Source organism: Crinia signifera, chromosome 11 (genome assembly GCF_055691185.1).
Source record: "Crinia signifera chromosome 11, ASM5569118v1, whole genome shotgun sequence".
Taxonomy (NCBI): domain Eukaryota; kingdom Metazoa; phylum Chordata; class Amphibia; order Anura; family Myobatrachidae; genus Crinia; species Crinia signifera.
Window position 1 is genome coordinate 59,644,695 of NC_139227.1, and position 23,113 is coordinate 59,667,807.

The following is a 23,113-nucleotide window of genomic DNA, read 5'->3' on the forward strand; positions in this document are numbered from 1 at the left end:
TACAGAGGTAAAGTATAGATCGGTCCCTGAGCACTGCATACAGGCTCTTGGCATCCGGGACCCAGACCAGCCCCGCTCACCGAGTGTCAGCCCAGCCTCCCACCCGGGAAGAAGTCTCACTGCTCCTTCCCCCGACAGGCATCCAAACTCCGCAAATATCGCTGTCGTCGACCCCCTCCGGTCTCCCCAGCAGCTCATCTGCAACACACCGCAGGAGAGGACCAGGCTGCAGCCGCTGCGCAAACCCTGCTGAGGCCTCCCCCCGCTCAGCCGGACCCGCAGGACTGATCGAGTCCGAAGCCACAAACATGAACCACCAGCAGCAGTTCAGCGAGCCCAAAGACATAGGGCTGGAAGGTACATGTCACCCCCTCATGCCTCCCCGTCACTTCACACCCAGATGGACCCTCACGCAGCAGCCCACCTCCCACTCTGGCTCTAAATGCCTGCATCCATGCTTTAGCAGCACCAGGCTGGTGCCCACCACTCTCTTTTATCTCTCTCTGCCTGACCCCCCCACTCTCTCTGCCTGACCCCCCTCTCACCCATCTCTATCTCAATTACCCCCTCTTACCCCATCCCCCTCTCTGCCTGATCCCCCTCTCACCTCATCCCTCTCTCTGCCTGATCCCCCTCTCACCTCATCCTTGTCTCTGCCTGATCCCCCTCTCACCTCATCCCTGTCTCTGCCTGATCCCCCTCTCACCTCATCCCTGTCTCTGCCTGATCCCCCTCTCACCTCATCCCTCTCTCTGACATGCTTGTTTCTCTCTTTCTCTATTGCTCTCTTTCTCCCCCCCCCCCCCCCCCCCATCTCTCATTCTCCCTCTCTCTAGCTATCTATCTAGGGGGGGCACCAACTTTTACCTTGCCTCCGGGCGACATGGACGAACTTACGCCACTGCTCATGGAGAAGAGTAAAAGCCTCCAGAGTTGCTGTTGCAAGCATTGGTCGGTCCAAGCAACAGACAAGTGGCAGTAACAATAAGTCTATATAGTGAATACATCACTCAGTATGCTGAGAAAAGTTACATGGAGGCAGATTAGATATACAGTAGAAAAGATCTAGAAGAATAAGTAGTGAGTAATGGCCTTTAGATATATATATCTTATATATTTAGCTAGAACTGTCAGTCTGTGACTGTGTGTATAACGCTGGGTGGAGTCATGGGTGGAGTCATAGGCTAACAGCCTATCAGAGCCTTTGACTCCGCCCACACACAGTCACAGAGTGACAAAGAGGCCGCATAGTGGCTAGGGAAAGTTACAACCAGACACCCTGCTGCCACTCCCCTAGACCAGCCCCCCACTCCCCTCCTGCAGCCGGGGAATGTAATGTGCCTTGGCCCGGCTGCCACTATACTGTGATATAACTTATTGCAATACTTAGGCAGCACACAGCCATATTACACTACACAGTACAGCTACACTGAGTGCTGACTTCAGGCGGCCCTGCAGCCTGACCAGTGACTTCACCCCTGCTTCCTCTCATTGGCTGGGCCCAGTGCATGTGGCCTGCCTCTTACTCCCCCTACTACTCCTGCTGACTGTGACCCAGCTAGCCCCCACTAAGCCTGATGTGCCAGTCCCCTGGATGCTAGAGGTACTGGTCACAACTGGCCCCACCAGTTTTTAAGTAACATCTGCAGTAGTTTCATCCAGACGGGGGAGATATATTGCTTTCAGAGATGGTCGCTGATGAAAGGGAACCTCTGCCAGCGGTGCCGCAGAGGTAATCAGCTGGTCGCAGGAGCGAGCTTCTGCGACCAGCGATTAGAACGGTGCTGAAAACGGGAGCTCGCACCCGGCAATTTATCGCTGGGGCACACTCCCATCACTGGCAATATGGTTACCAGCGACCATATTTCCAGCGATTTCAGCCCCTATCGCCCTCGTGTGCACACAGCTTAGGAGTAATTTCGGTACTTGTGTATTATCTGGGCGCCCGATGCATGCCTTAACTTAACTCAACGGTGGTACGCGTCCCCTGACTTTTTTCATACCCCCACTATCCACGTCGGCGTGGAGTTGATTTTATAGTGTGAGCTATCCCCCCTTGGAGTGCTGCTGGTGATAAATCGCCAGCTGCGTGCTCCCATGTGAACTCCCTAGTGATCGCCGGTCGCTCCGACTATTTGCTTCCCCTGGCACTGAGCAGGAGGTCAGCGCTGGGGAGATCCCTTCTGCTGTTGCTCCCCCCTTCCAAGTGACGCCCCGTGATGCTGCTCCCTCCCTGCTCCCTTCCAAGTGACAGCGGCTGCTGCTTGCCCCCACCCCGTGCCGCTGCTCCCTCCCTCCTGCCTTCAAAGTGACAGCAGCAGCGTCAGCTGCTGCTCGCCCCCCTCCCCCCCACTCCGTGTCACTGCTTCCTCCCTCCTGCCTTCGGGTCACCCCCCCCCCCGCCCAGTGACTAGCAGAGTCTCCTTTTCATTGCTAATGAAAAGGAGACACTGAGCAATATGAACAAAACGAGCCCGAAGCGTGGCGAACGCAGCGAGCCCCGCGAGGGGATGCGGATTACTTAACATGTAGTTCGCGTGCGCTCGCCACGCTTCGGGTCATTTTTGTCGTCCCCTCGCGAGGCTCGCCACGCTTCGGCCTCGAGTAATGCTGGGTACACACTAACAGATATATCTGCAGATCAATTGATCTGTAGATATATCTACAGACAAATTAGGCAGCGTGCTCTCCATTTACACTGCTCGATCTGGGAGGGCGCATTCCCGCTCACTGAGCTGTCAATCACCGGCGGCCCCCAGCATAGCTGTAGGGGCGGTTGGCGGATCACCTGTACACACAGCACGATGTGCTGATATATCTCTATATAATGCATCTGCTTTGTTGATGTTCATAGATGTATCACTAGTACAAACTGGCCGATGGGGAATCGATATATCGGACATTCAATCAAACGGCATATATATATTGGCCAGTGTGTACGCAAGGTCTATTCACCTGAATCTCTTCAATGCTGTGTACAATGAACATGTCTTGCAGATCTTCTGTGGCTCCATCCATCCAGTTATTGAATGGTGCTGCTCTCTTGGCAAACTCCAGGTACAGCTGGTCAATGGTTTCCAGGAGCTTTTCTACACGCTGTGAAATAAAACCATTTGCTAATGTATTATTTTTATTGATATTACTACATTACATATATTTTATTACATTGAAAATTATGGCTGTGGTAGTTGGCTGCATTATTTACCTCAAGAGCATCTCTCCTTTTCTGAGTGAGGGTGCCCAAAGTGTCCCACTGGTCACAGATTGTCTGGCAGCGACTATTCACAGCTGCAGCATCGTGGTAGTCCAGCTCACTGGTGAGACAGAAAAGTCAGCTGTTAAGAGGCAGCTGAAATGCATTTGTGCAAACATTACACATACTTGTTATAAGATTATAGGTGAATTAAGCAAAAGCCATCCAATGCCTGACAGGTACTTCAGTTACAAAAAATTTCATTATTTACATTTGCCACTAGAGGACCTGTTACACTAGGGAAGTCTGTGGGTCATTATATCATTTATTCTATCACCAGTAAGAAAAAAAACTTATATACATGCAAGTATATACAGTAGTATATAAAACAATGTTAGTTGAGCAGAATACATATCCATTCCATATGGTTTAAAAATTTGCATTAGCAGAAAATGAAATTGTATGTACTGTAGTGTGTCTGATGTATTATTTTGTATATGCAAAAATATTTTTTTTTTTATTTTAAAACTTTTTTATTGAGTCAAAGCATCAAAACAATACAGAATGCATTTCTGTGTTTTCAGGCATGAGAGACATATTTTAAAGATTCAAGTATACAGAGAGGGGTTACATAGTAACAATAGAATTTCCCATTTTTGTAGCATGAGTTCAAGACCGTAGTCGTAACAAAAAGAGTTAATAGGTTAATCCAGGACTAGGGGGGGTCATTGAGTAATCTCTGTTCTTCGTACCAGCGGGTATTTTGGAAGCATTGGTGGAGAGTTTGTTTAGTTGATGTGAGTAGGGTTTCCATATAACTTTTCCAAGTGGCAAAGAGCTGTTTTGTTCGCGAGTCCTTTTGGAGGGAGGCCTCCAACCAATCCATGTGGAAAATAAAAAACAGTTTATCCCTGAACATTGCCAAGGCTGGAGTGGAATTTTGGATCCACACTTGTAGGATAGTTTTGCGGGCAGCGGATGAGATTGCTAGCATTAATTTTTTAATGGGTTTAGGGACTCTTGTCCCTTCCGGAAGGATGCCAAATATGGCCCACTCCGGGGTGAGCGGGGTGAAATTTACCAGGTGTTCATTGGAAAAGTCACGAACCTCTGTCCAGAATCTCTTAACCTGTGGGCAAGCCCAAAAACAATGGTATAGGTCTGCTTGGGGGTGGTGACATTTAGGGCATTTTGGGGATTCTAGTATTTGCATTTGAAACCCTCGTGAGGGGGAGATGTATGATCTATGGAAGATGTTTAGATACATTTCCGTAAATTTGGCCATTGGGAATATCGTTATTGAGGTCTCCAGGGTTTTTAGCAAGGTTTCCGATGTGAGGGAGGGGAAGTGTTCTAGCCATTGGTTAAGGCCTGTTTTTTGCGATGAGTAATCTATGGTCTTTCTGAGGAATTTGTAGTAAGTGGAGATTGCTTTTTTAGGTAATGGGGGAGCTAGGAGCACGTTGTCAAAATCATTGTTCCAGTCTCTTTCTGGGATGAGTTTAGAGATTTTGTCTGCGTAGGACTGGGCTTGAATAAAATTTAAGTTAAGTGTGGTTATTATTGGATAGTTCTTAGAGGCTTCTGAAAAGTTGAGTGGTTTATGAGTGTGAGAGTCTATCAATTGTCCAACTCTTTGTAGTCCTGCAGTTCTCCAACTTGTGAAGAGGTGTGGGGCATTACCGTCATGAAATTGGGGGTTTCGTACAAAGGGTAGGTGTATCGTATGGTGTGGGTTATGCAAAAATATTTAATGAAAGCTTTCTAATAAATACAGTCATGAAAAACTATTTATATGAGAGTCCATTTATCTAACCCCCATGATCCAACCTATGTTTTATGTCCATACTGTATTAACACCACATCCAGCACCATAAAAGCTGCGGAATATGTATGCGCTATATAAGAAACTGTTAATAAATAAATAAATATTAATCTACAAGGAATGAAAATTATTAATATAAAATGACCCCAACTAACTTCAGTTCCTGAGCAATTGCAGCGATCTGCTCTACGCGGTCCTGGTGAGCAGCCAAATCACTCTCAAACGCTTCGTGCTTGCGCACCAGTGCTCGGATCTCCATAAGAGAAGCGGATTCGTAATCTCTTTGTGACAGCAGTTCTTCCTTTCCTGCACAGAGTAAAGGTGCAGAGATTACAAGACATGATGGTGGCACTTCACCAGTCTGTTTTACCACAGCCGTTTTACTTATGGGGTTTGCTAAACAAAGTAGTCAAGAGTCAAACATGTTTGTGAAATCACTGAGACCACTTTATACTATGATTAACCAATAAATTTATAGAGTACTTATTTTGGTGTAATAAAATATAACACAACAGTTCTGAATATAAACCTATACTCAATTTTGCAACATGGTTTACATTTACAAGCCTGCACACAAAAGTAGTGACAAACTCTTATGGTAATCTGTAAGCATTTCCTGCAGGTATCCGGGCTGATTATAGAGTCAGTCATAAGGTCAACCACCATTGGTCGACAGTCAAAAGGTCGGCAGGGTCTAAAGGTCAAATACCGGGTCGTTCCCTCGGTAACTGGGACAGATGGGAGGTATGCACTCGTAACACTTGCTTCATGGGACTGATGTCACAGCAGGGTGGGAAGATTCAAATGCCTGCCCAGCTAAGGGTTCCTGACCAGCATCCGATTGATAAGTGTGTATGCTTACCTTCATCAGCCACTCATTCGGTTAGTGCGATGGTGGGCAATCCAACATGTCAGTCAGGTGTACCCAGCCATAGTCAGTTCGACATTAGTTTTTTTCAGTGGCGTAACTATAAATTTTGCTCCCCCTATGAAAAAAACTTTGTGGCACCCCCTCCCCCCATACAGGGAAATTAAATGAAAGGGTTAACTTTGTAGGTATGTAGAACAACAGATGTATGTATATCACAGGCAGGTGTAGCAGTAGTTAATACAGATAGCATGTAATATAGGCAGGATACACAGGTTTAATATTCAGGCTACTTATTGTTCCTGTTGTAGAAGGATGATGGATGGAGTGGAGTATGGAGGTCTCTTTTGCAGGCTTGAAGTCTGCACAGGGCAGCGTGCCCCTACCTGAGTGAGGTAGGGGCACGCTGTATCAGACACTCCAGCGGCGCTGCACACACACATACCACTGGGCATGCTGCTTTGACAGTCACACAGCGTGCGGAGACCCTGACTTGGTGCACTGTCACTCAAGAGTGTGACAACGTGTGGGGACGCTGGGGCCCATCCTCACAAGGGAAAGGGAGCACAGAGGGACACAGCCACTGCTGGCTGAGGCTGCACCAAGAGCCTGATTCAGACCTGCAGAAGGTAAATGCTGCCCTGCCAAGCTCAATCCCCCCACCCCTGTGCACAGGGGGGAAAAAATCACTCACCATCGAATGTCCCCTCTGCCCACTCTGCACCCTGCAGACCCCTCTGCCCTTTCTGCCCCCTGCAGACCCCACTGCCCTTTCTGCCCCCTGCAGACCTCTCAGAATGAGGCCAGGGATAGTGATCTGACAGGCGGCCAGGCTATTGCAGGGAGCAGCCTGCATTCTTGGCCTGGTGCAGTCATTGTGCACAGGGGCTGAAGACAGGTCCCAACTTCCAGCCCTGGCCTGCAGCACAGCCTCCTGCCCCGGAGCACACAGCGGCCAGCTGCAGCACAGCAAGTGAGTCTCTGCTGTGACTCTGGACCACCACATGTCACATGTAAGCCCCCTCCGGCTCTGAGTCCTGATCCCACTCCAGGTCGACTTCCAGCATGCCGCCTAATCCTGCTTGCGCTGTAGACATGCTGCTGCTGGCTGCCACTATGTGTGTGCTGGTTGCGGCACCCCTGTCATAGCGCTGCGTCACCCCAGGGAGCTGCGGCGCACAGTTTTGGAACCCCTGGGTTAGGTACTTTCTGTGTGCCCAGCCGACGATGGCTCCCCCAAGCCGCTGCAGTGGCTGCCGCACGATACTTATGCCACTGAGTTTTTTCCTTTTAAATTAGAACAATTTAGAGCCTACTAGAGAAAAATACTGATTTAAGGATTTGCTATAAAATCTCATGAAACGCATTGGTCATAAATATTTTTTACCGACCTCTAGTCCAGGACTCATGTAGTGTAGCCTTCTGCCTAAACTTTTCTGCCAAATGCTCCAATCTCTCCAGTCTCCTGATTTCCAGCAGAAGCCACTCTTCATAACCTTTCTCTACTTGCTCCAGACCTTTCCATGCATTGGCAATATCCTATAGAAAAACATGTGTGAATAATGAGTACAATAAAGCCATTTATACTTTCACTATTCCTCTGCTAGGTATAGCATTTAAGTCACTATTCTCTAAAAAGGAAATCATTAGGGCACATGCTTTGTGAAGTGTGGATTCTTATTGTGGTACTTAAGAGTTATAAAATTGTAATTCTAAAAAGAAAATTATTCTTAATGTAACTTGAAGATAATATAAGTTGTATGCTGATCAACCAGTCCAAACTCTATACAGTAAGTGGTAACTTACTATAAAGCCATGCTTTATCTGCTGCTGCCATACTTACAGAAACCATTTTGCCCTCAGATGGCATGAATGCAGGGCGGTTGCTGAGCCTCAGCTTGGTTTGAAGGGTGTTAAAGTTGATTTCCAACTGGCACTTCTCCTGAACACGGGGTGGCTTGTGAACCCTCCTGTAGTCCCTAAAGTCCTCCAATTTTTTCTGCATAGCACTCATGTTCTTCTCCGGGGTTCTGTTCTCCAACCAGGGGATGGTGCGGCGGATCCATTCCAGGAGCTTAGGACAAGTGTGGATGATTATTTTAGTTATTATTAATTTATTAGTTTAAATGTATAATGGAAATATTTACAGGTCTAGCTTGTGCAAATCTATTATAAACTACCAACTAACAAACTTAAATAGTTCTGTTCTACTCTAACCTGGCACAAATATATAATTTCCTTGAACTTCTAATTTAATAAATATATTTTGCCAAAAGTAATTAAAAGAACATTAACTATATATTATGGGCCAAATGTAATAGGGTGTGGGAATCAGAACATGAGAGATTTTGATAAAGCTTTCACATTTTTTTCAAGCGCCAATCAATCACATGGCAAAACCAACCTTGTGTTTCAGTATAAATGCTTTAATAAAAAAAGGGGAAAACACATGGAGTGAGTCACCCCAAACCAGCCACAGAAAGTGCCTCCCAACTGTAAGTCTGCCCCTGGGGCAAGTGATACTGACATCCCTGTACAGTGTAGAGAGAGGGACACAGAGGAAGAGACCTGTCCCCCTGCAACATTAACTGTGTAACCTGGTTGGCTGTGTAGCCACTTAACTGCACCTACTAGAGACCCATAGAGTGACTCTGACTGGTTTAGTCTGCACGCTGCCGTGAGAAGAGCACCCTTACTGAAACCCCATTTGTCACGTTCATTTACGCAAGGAAACATAAGCGACTATAAGGGCTCCTGGGCCTCCTGGCCATACTGCCAACTACCCCTATCAGTGAATGGGAAGGATCTCCTGTGGAACAATACCACCACCTTGTGGGCCAAGCGCCAAATTGTGACCCCCCCTATAGGATCTGCAAGAGAAGTAATCAACTACCTTAAGTCCTATGCATAGGCCCTACAACGGGACTGACCGGTCTTAGGCAACAGATAGTGTACCCGGGTACTCAGGTTAGCTTGTGTATTTATCTGCTGGTGATTTGCTGACATAAATTGTGAATATACAGTGTGTAATAAGGTTCACTCGCATTTGGCACCATCACTGTATTCAAACGTAAATAGTGTACATGCTCGCAGTTTAGCGGAGGTTAGTACTGGCTCCCCGAGCCACAGTGATAGGCCGGGTACTGAGTGATCCCATAGTCGGTTGAGGATACATGGTTATTGTTTGAACATTACCTAGTGTATTAATGTTGTTTATGCACAGCGTATGGTATATTGCATTTACCGCATTGTGATGTTGTGAAATTCCCGTTTCGTCAAAAGTAAGAGGTTGACGTTTGCAGTGGCCATTTTATAATAAAAGGTCAAACCAATACCATTGTTTCTTGCTCTGTGTCACCATCCTGCATCCCGAGAAGACTCCAGACTAGGATCCGCCACATTGGGGAAGCACGACCCAGCCGGCACCCCACAAGGTAACCCTTTGCAGGTGCCTACAAGTGCACATGGTTTTGCCCATTTTGAGATCAAATTAGTACTGCGTTCAGATCTGAATAAGGGCCTGTGGGGTAAATTTATTAAGCTTGGTGAAGTGATAAAGTGTCTGGTTTTTATCACCGGCCAATCAGCTCCTAACTGTGAAGTTACAGGCTTGGTTTGAAAAATGACAGGTAGGAGCTGATTGGCCAGTGATAAAAACCAGACACGTTATCACTTCACGGAGCTTAATAAATCTACCCCTGTGTTTGAAAAATGTCAGGCAGGAGCAGATTGGTTGTTTGTATATCACTCTTCTTTTTTATCACTTTTGAAGCTTAGTGCATATGGCCCAGGGTGGGTGCTATCCAGGGAAGTAACATTTTTTAGGGCGTTTCTGGACTCCACTGGGGTGGGGTCATCATTTTATGTGACAATCAGAGTATTATGGTAATGACATGTTTGTCTGCTTGATGGAGGTTTATATCAATGAGGGGGAAGTGGGGTATTATTTGAAATGTGGAGATGTGTGGTTTGTCACAGCAGCTTAGACAACTGGAGGCCACTAGATTGCAAAGCATATGGACACCAACAGCTTCGACACAGGTGTTGTGATGTGTTATTACCATTTTTTTTTTGGTGTTGTTCCTGTCTACATTGGATTTGGTGCCACTTACGTAGGGCCTCCTCTAGAAATGTTTCCAGTGCCAATTTTAATTCCCAATCCACCCCTGGTACGGTCTTCACATACTGACCTCACTTGCTAACTTCTCATATTCTTCCATCAACTTCTCATTCTCCTGGTTCACTGCAAGAACCTTACATATCCTGTTTGCTGCAGTCTCAGCCTGTAAAATAATGACATTTCAGTGAATCCTTGAATTACTGTACAGTAACTACTCCAAGTTAATAAAATAAATTCTATGCAATGTATAAGAATTTTTTTTCTTTTCATTTTATGATTTATAAAAGTTTTAAACTGTTACCTGTTCAGCTCCAGCAAACGCATGGTAGAAGCAGGATACATACGTCATAATTGCCTTCTCATCTGGTTTGGGTGTATTCACAATATCTGCAGAGAAGAGAAACAAAATAGTAACTTGATGGAAACGCGAACATCCTTTGGTATTCTAAAGGTTTGGTTAATATTAATTACATACCTTCTGCGTCCAACATCTTGGGGATATCCAGGAACTTTTCTGCTACCTCGAAGGCCGTGTTGAGGTTACCAATAGGGTCATCCTATGGGGATTTGGGCAAGAGGTTTTATTATAAGATAGCAAATGTTATTATCAGGGCTATTTTTCAGCAGGAACTGAGGCCCTTATTCTAGTTCACTCTTTCTGACAAAATATTTCTTAGATGGACAAAACCATGTGCACTGCAGGTGAGGCAGGTGTTACTTGTGCAGAGATAATTAGATTTGGGTGGGGTTTTACACCTGCCTCACCTGCAGTGCACATGGTTTTGTCCATCTAAGAAATATTTTGTCAGAAAGAGTGAACTAGAATAAGGGCCTCAGTTCCTGCTGAAAAATAGCCCTGGTTATTATATTGAAAACACCTGTGAATATATAATTAGGTGTACAGGAAATGCCAAAAAAAAAAAAGGAAAACAAGATTTTTAAAAGCAAAGACCGTTGCTTCTGATCCTGTTCATGCCTCAATTTTACCCGGGCACTGATTTCATTAGTAAACCATATCTAATGTTACCCTTTCAAATTTCAGTCATATAAACACAAATGAGTAAATAAACTCATAGTGTAAGTGGGTAACTAGTCAATTTAGGGGGCCAATGTCTACAAAGATCATAATACATCCTGAAACATCAAACTTCGATGCCCAAAACAGTGTTTGTACTTGGGAAACAACTAATTCAATTTATTACTCTGCTATAACACCCAATTATTAGCTGAGAAGATTTTGTTGGTTGTAAGCAATAACATTTAAAATATGGCACCTCGTTACTGCATACTTACCATAGAGACACATCACAAGGCCCTGCCCCCTTCTATTTATCTCCCTGTTCTGCCTACTTGACTAGGAAGTGGAACGGATGCTGGAGCGGGGTACCCACTCTTCTGGGACTACTATTATAAGATTTTGTGCCTCCCACAGGACCCAGAAGAGTAGACATGTATGTCTGACTGTCATATGCAAAAGTGAATATTCACTATAAATATTACTGGCTAAATGTATCTAGTCAGTTTTATTATACAAACCTTAAAGAAATAACGATTATGAAATAAACAGAAAACACAAGAAAAAAAAAAAACAGAGAAGGCATTACATTTACAAATAAGTATTATTGATATTTTCCTAGATTTATTAAATGCATTTTAATAAAAACTTTCAGTAGGGTTTCTTTGGAAATCAGAAACAAACAATGAAAAGTGTGTCATTTTACCTTCCTGAGCTTGGAGTAGTCAATGAGGTCAGGCCTGTGTCTATGGATGAGAGCGCACAATGCCAGGCCATCCTTCCAGCTTTATACAATGGGTGGAAAGGGAGAAAAAAAATTGATGATTTCTCTGTCTTAAAACAAGATTACATTTTTTTGTGCAATTGACTAAAACAAAATTTCTAAGCTTATTGGAATAAAACCCATGTCTAAAGGTGCGTACACAGTAGAAGATTTAAAGTTAAGGATATGCACAATAATGATAATGATATAGTTAACAATATCAATGTGCATATCGTTTAAATCGTTAACAAAGAATGTCTGGGTATAGAGTAGCCCCCACTGAACCTTTTCATAGTTATGAAATACTGCTGATAATAGGATATCCCCCAGAGCAACGGCGGCTCCTACATTATTGTAGGAGGGGGGCTGCCGCTGGCAATTTGGCTGGGTGCCTGTTAGGGCTCTGGGAGTCTCCCCGTCACCCCTAACTCTGTTGCCTCTGACTGGAATTGACGGACGCGTGCAGAGCTAGGCTTCACCTCTAATAGCCGCGTTCGAAGGAGCCGGTTAGTCTGGCTCCAATTCCGATGCCACCAGGTCTTATGTGTGACAACGCATTCGCCAAGGCCGGGAGAAAGCAAGGGGACAAACTAACTAAAACCCCGCAAGAGACGGGGAAATCCTAGAAGCCCCAGGGGAGTAACAATACTCGAGAGATGACACACAAATGAAATAGGACACACTGGTGATTAGGATGGAATAACTCACAGTGTGGGCGCAACAAAGCACAGGGGTGACCAATAAAGAAATATAATAAATTTAACAGAGGATACAGCAGGGTAACCCCTGACGGAACCGGTACATCTGTCAGAATGAACTTAGGTCTACAGTCATTAGGTCGACCCCACTAGGTCGACTGGCAGGAAGGTCGACCTGACTTAAGGTCAACATGGGCCAAGGTCGACATGACTTAAGGTCGAATTTGCATAAAGGTCGACATGAGGAAGGTCGACTGGTCATAAGGTCGACATGGGTTTTTCACTGTTTTTTGATCCGAATGTCGACACAGTCGACTTGGACACAGTTGGCAATGAGAATCGGACGCTCGCAATGCTTCGGGCACGGTGCCTTGCTGCGCTCGGCACACTATTTTATTCTCCCACCACGCCCTAGTGGATGGTAGGGCATGAAATACCGCCTGTCGGCACATGTCGGCTCAAAAAACAGTGAAAAACCCATGTCGACCTTATGACCAGTAGACCTTCCTCATGTCGACCTTATGCAAATTCGACCTTAAGTCATGTCGACCTTAAGTTAGGTCGACCTTCCTGCCAGTCGACCTAGTGGGGTCGACCTAATGACTGTAGACCTAAGTTCATTCTAATAGATGACCGCTTCCCTTCCTGACTTAGCTGCAGGCAGGACCAGACAGGACTGACAGGCAGGATATCCAGGAACCAGGAAGGATTCTGGAGATCAGGCACAGCTAGGACCAGGAGACCAAATGCTTCCACAAACAGGCGATCTGGAACAAGGCTGGAACCAGGAGCTATGACTGACAAGCATGCACACAGCACAGGACTATAAGCTCAGACTGTGAGATTATAACTGGCAGGACTAAGCAGGTGAAGATGCCTTATAAAGGCCTCAGGTGATTAGGGCAGCTGTGCAGCATCCAGGCCAGCAGGCTGATAAAACACTTGTGCATACTTAATACACAAATGACTAGGCTGGAATAGCACAGGCTGACCACTGCCAGAGAGTCAATTCCCAAAACAAGCAGAAAATAACCTATGACAGGCAAGACAGATAGGAGTCATAACTGATGACTCCTAACAGTGCCGATTCCTGCTGCTGGGTCCCACTCCCTGCTGCTGACCACTGCTCTTCACTGCAGCCCGGCACATGCGCAGTATCGGTGATGGTACTGAGTATACCCCTGGCTTTTATGGGCTACAGTACATCGGCTGCAGCCCATAGAAGCTGGCTTGGGCTACACAGCAAGGCAGGAAGCTAGCTCTCTGCCTATTGCAGCCCAGACAATCCCAGATGCAGTGAACTCCTTGCCTTACTGTGGGTGACTGACTGGTAGGACTTCAATAGCAAGTCACTGCTAGTCACAGTAAAGCCAGTCCAGTCTCATTGACTGCATCTGCCTTAACTAAGGCTGAGCTGGGTGCAGTGGCGTAACTAAGCCTCCGCAGCCCCCGCCGTGGCGGGGAGGCGCAGAGTAACTATGGGCGCCGGGGGGGCTGCGGTGCTATAGTTACCCGCTGCGCTGCTGCCCGGCCGCATCTTCGGTCACTGTCCCGTCACTCGCTCCCGGCGCCGGCTCCTGCTGATAATGAAAAGTGACACTTAGAAAATGTCTGCCCCCGTATTGCAGACAGTTTTGGCAGCCATTTTCTAAGAGTCACTTTTCATTATCAGCCGGCGCCGGGAGCGAGTGACGGGACAGTGACCACAGATGCGGCCGGGCAGCAGCGCAGCGGAGACTGGAGCAGCGGAGCTGAAGGAGGCAGATGCGGCTCTGTCAGGTATGGGGGCGGGGGCGCCGAAATTTTTTTGGCGGGGGGGGCGCAAATTATATAGTTACGCCACTGGCTGGGTGGCAGATTTTACTGGACAGATTTTTGTGTTTTTTTAAACTTCTTTTACAACAGTGGGGTACAGAAAGCAATCACAGGACCATATACCATACCTCCCAACTTCTTTATGTACAGAAGAGGGACACTCGTGAGGCGGAGCTGCGGGCACATCCAAAAAAGGGGGCATGGTCTATGCAAATGTGGGTGCTGTCGGGCCACGCCCCCGTTTTCACACAGCCTCTATTCCCTTAGTCTAGGGGGACTCCTAACTGCCCCCCCATATATATACACAGTATATACAGTGTGGTATTGCCAGCAGTCACATTAACGTATACAAAGTGGGGTATAGCCTGCAGTCACAGTAAAGTATACACAGTGGGGTTGCAGTGTTTTTACATTTTTAAAACTTGCGTTGACAACGGTGGGGAACAGACAGCAGTCACAGTACTGTATACACCGTGGGGTATGGACTGCAGCCACAGTACCATATACACAGTGGGGTTATGGCCAGCAGAGACAGTAGAGTATACACGTTGGGGTTATAGCCAGCCGGCACAATACATTATGCACAGTGGGGTTATGGCCATCAGGCACAGTGCTGTAGTTGGGTAGCAGTAACAATGGGATCCAGTAAAGACAGTGAATGCAGAGCACACCAGCAGAGCGCGCAGCTAACAGGCTTGCATCCTGTATAATGACACCGAGCCGCGTGCTCAGTGCATTATATGAGATCAAAGTTTTGCGAGAATCGGACGACTGGAATACGGTGTTGGGCCTTGTGCTGGGATCTGAATCTGCCATTAATGCCTGATCGGGTGTCGGATCCCGGCTCGTATCAGGGAATTCTGGCGGGTCCGGTTCTCGGAGACCCGGACCCGCTCACCCCTAATGAGACTTTTAGCACAGAGTCATGCCTGAGGGCTTAGTCTGGCCTGATTTGGATCAGGTGTTGTGGTAGTAGCTAAGAGAAAGAATGGATGCTTAATGGGGTTTTCCCACGGAGAGTATGCCTGAAGACAAGTCTTGAATGAGAAAAGACAAGTCTTGAATGAGAAAAGTTCTGGAGTGAAGGAAAGGTAAGTTAAACTGAGGAGGGGAAAAATAAAGCCTCCCTGTATGGTCCGGGCATGTAGCAAAAACCGGACGGTCCGGACCACACGGGGAGGCTGCAATCTCCACTTCCCCATGTCCCTGATGATAGCTATCAAAGGGATCACCCCTGGACAAGATACCCCCCGGACGGGACACCCCCCGGACCGGATACTACAAGCCCCGAATTGTAGATTTTGATGTCCGGTCAGGCGGTCCGGGGTTTGGTCCGGTCCGGTTTTTACATAGTCCCCAGATACAGTTACTGAGGCAACTTGATGGATGGCTGGAAGCGGAGACACAACTGGAGTCGGCTGGAACCGACGGACAGGACTGGAACCTATTGTAATGCAGGAACACATTTTGGGGCTGCCATGAAAACTTTAAATGACAGGTACAGGATGCCCCTAATACTGTGGACATTCTGTAGGTTTCCTTTCCAGAGATGGCAAAAGAGGCCATCTTAGGTACAATGCTGCTCTGGTTTCATGCAGTTTATTGGAACCATAATTTTCATGGTCCTTCTATTCTACTGCCCACTGCACAAATAAATCTAACCATTGTCTGGATAAATAGATGCTTATTAAGATACAAAAAATTAGAGATGAGCGGGTCCGGATCCCCGAGATCCGACAGATCTGAAACTCGGGATCCGGGTCAGGGTCCGAGGCGGCTCGGGAGTTCCTGCCTCAATTCCGGACCGAAAACGAGGCAAAACGTCATCATCGCGCTGTCGGATTCTCGCGGGAGCGGGATCTTATAAAAGACGCACGCGCGCCCTGCCATCTTCACTCCAATCTTGGAGAGGGAAGAGGGTGGTTGGGAAGCTCCGTGTGCCCTGTGCTGTGCTCCGTGCCATGTGCTCCGTGCTGTACTGTGCTCCGTGACCTGCCCTGTGCCCTCACTGCCCTATGCTCCGTGCACTGTGTTGTAGACTTGTATTGAGTCATTGACTGTTTATAGGCCTGAGCCCTGTAGTGTGATTTAACTAACTAGGTGCTGCAGTGCTCACACGCAGGGGCTGCAGTGTCCACTGTCCAGGGGCTGTCCTGTGGCCCGTGCCCTGTTGTGATTTATTTAGCCCTTAGCCCTGTGTTGTGATTTATTTAGTCCTGAGCCCTGTGTTGTGTGATTTAACTAACTCATTGCTGCAGTGCTCACACTCAGGGGCTGCAGTGCTGCTGAGTAGTACATTGTGTACAGGGGCTGCAGTAATACAAGGGGCTGTGTCCAGTGTGACGGTCTATATCCATTGTCCAGTGTCACGAGTCACGACATATATCCTGTGTCCAGTGTGACGACATATATCCTGTGTCCCGTGTGATGACATATATCCTGTGTCCAGTGTGAGGACATATATCCAGTGTCCAGTGTGAGGACATATATCCAGTGTCCAGTGTGACAGATATATCCAATGTCCAGTGTGACGACATATATCCTGTGTACAGTGTGACATGTAACCATTGTGTGACAGCATATATCCTGTGTCCAGCGTGACATATATCCATTTTCCAGTGTGACGACATATATCCAGTGTCCGGTGTGAAATATATCCATTGTCCAGTGTGACTACATATATCCAGTGTCCAGTGTGACAGGGGCTGTGTCCAGTGTACAGGGGCTGTGTACAGGGGTTGTGTCCAGTGTACAGGGGTTGTGTCCAGTATACAGGAGCTGTGTACACGAGCTGTGTCCAGTGTCCAGGGGCTGTGTCCAGGGGCAGTGTCCAGTGTGACGGCTGTGTCCAGTGTACAGGAGCTGTGTCCCGGGGCGGTGTCCAGAGGCTGTGTCCATTTTCCAGGGGCTGTGTCCAGGGTGACAGGCTGTGTCCAGTGTCCAGGGGCAGTGTCCAGTGTGAAGGCTGTGTCCAGTGTACAGGAGCTGTGTCCAATGGCGGTGTCCAGAGGCTGTGTCCAGTGTGACGGCTTTGTCCAGTGTACAGGAGCTGTGTCCAGAGGCTGTGTCCATTGTCCAGGGGCTGTGTCCAGGGTGACGGGCTGTGTCCAGTGTCCAGGGGCAGTGTCCAGGGGCTGTGTCCAGGGGCAGTGTCCAGTGTCCAAGGGGCTGTGTCCAGTGTGACAGGCTGTGTCCAGTGTAAAGTAAGAAAAATAAATAAAAGTATTAAATAAAATAAAAACACATTTTTGGAGGATGATGGAGGAGGAAATAGTGGGAGATCAGCAACCTGATAGAAGTGCTGAAGCTGCTACCACCAGTCATGACAAGGCCGATACCTCTTTGTATTTGCTCTTTGGAGCATTTCTCTATTTTTGGGATAGTTTATTAAACTGCCACCCTCTCTGCCCCTGCAGTGCTGCTCTGCTAGGTTGGAAGTGTAAGGTCCACATGTATGTGATGCCGACTGCTGTCGCTTAGCTTAGTCATCCAGCTACCTCGGTATACCCTTTTGGCCCAACTACAGTAAATGAAAACAATTTTGTAAGCTGTGAAGTGATCAAAATTGACTAGAAATTAGTGGAAACTAATGTTATTGAGGTTATTAATACTTTAGGGGCCAAAACAGGCCCAAATTCTGTTATTTTAGCCATTTTTAGCATTTTTTCATAAAAATCCAGATCCAAAACCAAAACCCACAAGGGTGGTTTTGCCAAAACCAATCCAGATCCAAAACACAAACGGAGATCCAGATCCAAAACCAAAACCCGAAAAAGTGGCCGCCGCACATCTCTACTAAAAATTAAACCAAGCTTTATTTTTTGTTACCTAACTATCCAAATAATGGGATAAAACACTGTTAAATTCTACAGACAATATATTTTAAGTTCAAACTTATTTGAGAGAAGTAATAAACCTCAACTTCACTTACTGTAATATTTAAATATGCTCAGTATAATAATACTTTACTGGATATGTGTTTAATATGATGTGTAGAAAAGCTGTCCCTTGAATTATAAAATAAATCCAATTCTCCTTATTATAATGATTTCTCAGAGATGAGAGAAGATGCTGGTAGCATATGATTTGTATTTCTGATTTTCATGTAGAATTAGAATTAGAAACAGCTCTTTGTGCTTATCTGGAGGAATCCATTATGCATCCGACCACGCAAAACCATTTTCCAGGAATGAAGAAACTAAGGCGAAGCCATTCACTACACATGCACAACTGGGAAAAACGCTACACCATCTTTAGGCACACACACATTAACCCACTGCTATTAGATACAAGGATACTACAGCAACAGACTCCTTTTCATTTGGGCACACCTTATAATTTGTTTTATGTTACCCATAATGTAAAGGCAACACGTTAGCTATCCTATGAGGTAAAAATAGTTCTATCACAGACTGATACCAGCAGATGGGCACTCCATGGTTTTCCCTAGTAAGCAGATTCCATCAGCAGGAGCAGTGGCGTAACTATGGAGGGTGCAGGGGGTGCAGCTGCTATGGGGCCCGGCCACTTCGGGGGCCCGAGGCCAAGCACGCTATCCCCTGCACCCATCATAATAGTGGGCTTTTTTTTTACATTTAAAGTAGTGCCGCGAGGGCTGTGGCTGCAGCGGTGCGGCGCGGCTGCCCTGTGGAAACCCCAACCCTCCCCCTCAACCTCCGGTCAGCGGCGGTGGTCACGCAGCAGTGTAGATAGAGGACAGAGGTGGACCAGCTGATCCAGCACTCCTACCCCATTCTGGCGCTGCCGGGAAAAGAAACATAAATCCTGCCCGACATGCAGGAGGACCAAAGACCCGGCACCGACATGGACCAGAGACCCAGCGCCGATGTGCAGGAGACGCAGCACTGAGGAGGACACACGCCACCACTGCTGCAGGACCAGTACAAAGCACTGCTTGCACTGAAGGAGGAGGGGGACAGCGCAAGGTACATAATGTACCTGGGGAGGATGGGATTAGAAGTTAAAAGATGATGCCTGCCCCCTCCCCCCTTTCTGTGTCCACTTATTTCCTCTCTCTCCCTTACCCTCACTGGCTCCTCCATATTTCTTGCGTTCTCACCTCCTGCCCCCCTCTCTGTTTCACTTCTCTCTCCCATCTTTCTCTCTCCCCCTGTCCTTTCAACCCTCTCTCACACTCCCACTCCATCTCTCTGCCCCTAGTCTCTTTGAGGTTGTTTCATTATGGTACACAGTGAATAGCATTGGGGAGTGGGGGGCTATTTTAGTCAGCACGCTAAATTGGAGAATGCTTGTACTCAAGGGTGTGTAGTTGCGAGTATCAGATTTTTCAAGTAAAATGCCCCGCAGCGATGCTATTTGTGCCACATTAGGGCTTAGAACAGCATCGCCACCCTACTTTTGCTGGATTTCTGCTCACATCCCAGGAGGGTTCAAGCAGAAATACACTAGTTGGAATTAGCAGCGCACTGATTAGAACAGCTATCGGTGCTATTCACAGCGCATTGTATTGAATTCACCCCTTTATATCTCTCACTTTCTGTCCCTAGTCTCTCTCTTGATCTCTCTCTGACCCTATTCTGTCTCTCCTCCTTATCTTTCACCTTTTCCCCCATCCTCCTCTTTCTCCCCCACCCCTCTCTTCCTATTTGGAGCTGTCTCTCTCCCTTTCTCTCCCCTTTTCCCTCAGATACCCACTCTCCCTCTCTCTATCTAATTCTCTCTCCCTGTCCCTCATTCTCTCCATGACACACCCTCTCTAGTTTTCTCTTTTACTCCCTGACATGCGCTCTCTCTCTATCTGCCACCCCCTTTCTCTCCCTAACACCCCCTCTCTCTCTCATTCTGTCTCTCCCTGACACCATCTGACACTCTCTCACTCCTGAGTGCACCCATTCCTTTCTCTCTTTTGCTGCTCCCTCCTCTGCTCTCTCTTTTTCCAATTCCTTAATTTCCCAGGAAGCTGTCTCTCTCCACTCTGTCACGCTCTTTCTTGTTTCTCTGTCTCTTTCCTGATGCCCTGTTTATATCTCACTTTCCTCACTCTTCTGCTCACCTAAGGCGCAATGGGGGGCCCCTTTTCAAATGTTGCTATGGGGCCCACAAAGATCTAGTTACGCCTCTGAGCAGGAGTCATAACTGCAGGAGTCATAACTGCAAAGGAATGGAAAGGTTTCTCTAACCAGGCATCAGAATGAAAGAGTTTAAGGTCCAGTCAGTCTGTGTCTCTCTGTATAGGAATACTGATGCATCTATGCCCACATGTTTGGGCAGAAGTTTGGGAAGAGCCAATGCTCAGAATATCGCTCGTTAACAAATCATGTGCTGTTCCAGGCTAGTAACTTTATTGACGACACAGCTATATATAAAATGATTCCAGGAATAAAAGTACAGTATTGGGACTATTATGAACCAAAAGTTAAATTATTTCCACTGGAGGATAATACAGGTCCTACCCCTTTCATTGAGAGTTTGGAGGAAATGTATCATAGTTATTCTCATAGACAGACTTTAACCCTTTGAGTGCCAACATCTCTGTGAGAGATGAGCAAAATATCTGCTAAAAATGCCAACGTCGCTCACATTTGTTATATACATTCAAATAAAAAATGTGTAAAAAAAAGATTGTTTCTTATTTAAGGTAAATATTACTGATCATCATGATATATAAAAAATGTTTGTGTTTGGCAATTTTCACACCGATTTTGACAAATTCACTTGGCACTCAAAGGGTTAAAATAATAATGCTTTATGTGGTCGATTGAGGTTACCATAGGCCAAAACCAGTGGTGAAGCTGTAGACCACAATACACATGCAGTACTTTTCAAAGGACTAATGACCCCTTAAAATATTTCTGCAGACAGCTCTTTGAATTAGATATGGCATTGTCAAAATCCTCACCATGGGCCTTATTTTGGTTCATTCTTTCTGACAAAATCCTTCTTAGATGGACAAAACCATGTGCACTGCAGGGGGGCAGATGTAACATGTGCAGAGAGAATTAGATTTGGGTGAGTAATTTTGTTTCTGTGCAGGGAAAATACTGACTGCTTTATTTTTACACTGCAGTATAGATCTTACTTTGAAGTAAAACCCCACCCAAATCTAATTCTCTCTGCACAAGTAACACCTGCCCCACCCGCAGTGCACATGGTTTTGCCCATCTAAGAAGGATTTTGTCAGAAAGAATGAACCAAAATAAGGCCCCATGTAACTTGCTCAGAGTCAGTTTGAAACTTTCTCTCTGCCAGGGGTTCTTTAATATATATATATATATAGGACAGATAAACATCCTAGCAGCTGATGTGTGACCTTGTGCATGTATACATTTTCGTATTTCAACACTTGCTTATATAAACCTGAAATAACGACTCGGAGACTTGGATCTGGCAGAAATTGTTAGCTGAATTTATTGAAAACACTTTAAGCTAATTGCTTGTATTAGAATTCCTTAATTAAATGGTGGCCCAGAAAGAACGGCTAGTGATCTAAGCTCCACCCCACGACTGACGTATGTAATGACGTATTCCCTACACAAGCGGTATGGCTCCACCTACTCCATTGACTGCCACCCGACTGGGTGGTCTCGCTGCCCCCCGAGCGGGAGATCTAGCGCAGGCCTATAGTCAATGGAGGTGAGCGCACCGAGAACAACCGATGTGATGTATAAACATCGCTTACTGAAGGCCTAAATAAATTAATCTGCCGTTCTTTCCCGCCTTTCAGCCAACGCGTTTACAGCCCCCCTTTATCCCCCCCTTACTAAATCGTAATAGGGCGGGTAGGGTGGGAAATTCCACAGGGAAAAGAGGAAGACTCCTCCTTCCCTGTTCCTATTATCCCAGCTAACTCTGCCCTCCCCTGTTTTCCTATTGGCTCCGAGTCCCATGCTCCATAGTGTACACACAGCCTTGGATGTTTAATTCACTCCTTTCCTATGGCAGTCATTACGTTATTCTAAACATCCTAGCAGCTGATGTGTGACCTTGTGCATGTATACATTTTCGTATTTCAACACTTGCTTATATAAACCTGAAATAACGACTCGGAGACTTGGATCTGGCAGAAATTGTTAGCTGAATTTATTGAAAACACTTTAAGCTAATTGCTTGTATTAGAATTCCTTAATTAAATGGTGGCCCAGAAAGAACGGCTAGTGATCTAAGCTCCACCCCACGACTGACGTATGTAATGACGTATTCCCTACACAAGCGGTATGGCTCCACCTACTCCATTGACTGCCACCCGACTGGGTGGTCTCGCTGCCCCCCGAGCGGGAGATCTAGCGCAGGCCTATAGTCAATGGAGGTGAGCGCACCGAGAACAACCGATGTGATGTATAAACATCGCTTACTGAAGGCCTAAATCAATTAATCAGCCGTTCTTTCCCGCCAAAGCGGGGGTCCTGGTCCCAGGACACCCCCGCCCCGCCACCAGACTAGAGCACCATAAGGACGCTCCTAGAAATAGATCCTCCTCAACTCTGAGCCTACCTTTTCATTACATAGGGGATTCTAACCGGGAAAGGCCACCGGACCGCTCCAGGTCAGGGCCTGCAGCTTACCTGCTGCGCTAGTGTGGATCAGTCCACTCGAGGTCAGGGCCCGCAGCTTCCATGCTGTGCCCTTGGCCAACTGACCCCTTCTAGGTCAGGGCCCGCAGCTTCCCTGCTGCGCTAACATGCATCAGACCCTCAAGGTCATGGGCCCACAGCTTCCATGCTGTGCCCAATGGGCAACTGACCACTTACAGGTCAGGGCCCGCAGCTTCCCTGCTGCGCTAATATGCATCAGACCACTCGGGGTCATGGGCCCACAGCTTCCATGCTGTGCCCAAT

The 23,113-nt window shown here is 46.7% G+C and overlaps 1 protein-coding gene across 2 annotated transcripts in view; it reads right to left on the reverse strand.

The window, feature by feature from the left end:
* The window catches only part of ACTN3 (actinin alpha 3), a 136,523-nt gene that overhangs the window by 20,723 nt on the left and 92,687 nt on the right, over positions 1 to 23,113 (reverse strand). The window contains exons 1-10 of one of the 2 annotated variants that reach the window (XM_083165273.1): positions 12,549 to 12,569; positions 11,728 to 11,806; positions 10,482 to 10,563; positions 10,308 to 10,393; positions 10,077 to 10,169; positions 7,730 to 7,960; positions 7,278 to 7,425; positions 5,174 to 5,324; positions 3,206 to 3,314; positions 2,956 to 3,096 (exon numbers count right to left, since the gene is read on the reverse strand). In XM_083165273.1, the coding sequence (XP_083021399.1) occupies positions 2,956 to 3,096; positions 3,206 to 3,314; positions 5,174 to 5,324; positions 7,278 to 7,425; positions 7,730 to 7,960; positions 10,077 to 10,169; positions 10,308 to 10,393; positions 10,482 to 10,497 (975 nt within the window). In that variant the 5' untranslated portion in view covers positions 10,498 to 10,563; positions 11,728 to 11,806; positions 12,549 to 12,569. Of the gene's footprint in view, positions 1 to 2,955; positions 3,097 to 3,205; positions 3,315 to 5,173; positions 5,325 to 7,277; positions 7,426 to 7,729; positions 7,961 to 10,076; positions 10,170 to 10,307; positions 10,394 to 10,481; positions 10,564 to 11,727; positions 11,807 to 12,548; positions 12,570 to 23,113 lie in introns of those variants that run through there. The other variant, XM_083165272.1, reaches the window with a different exon arrangement.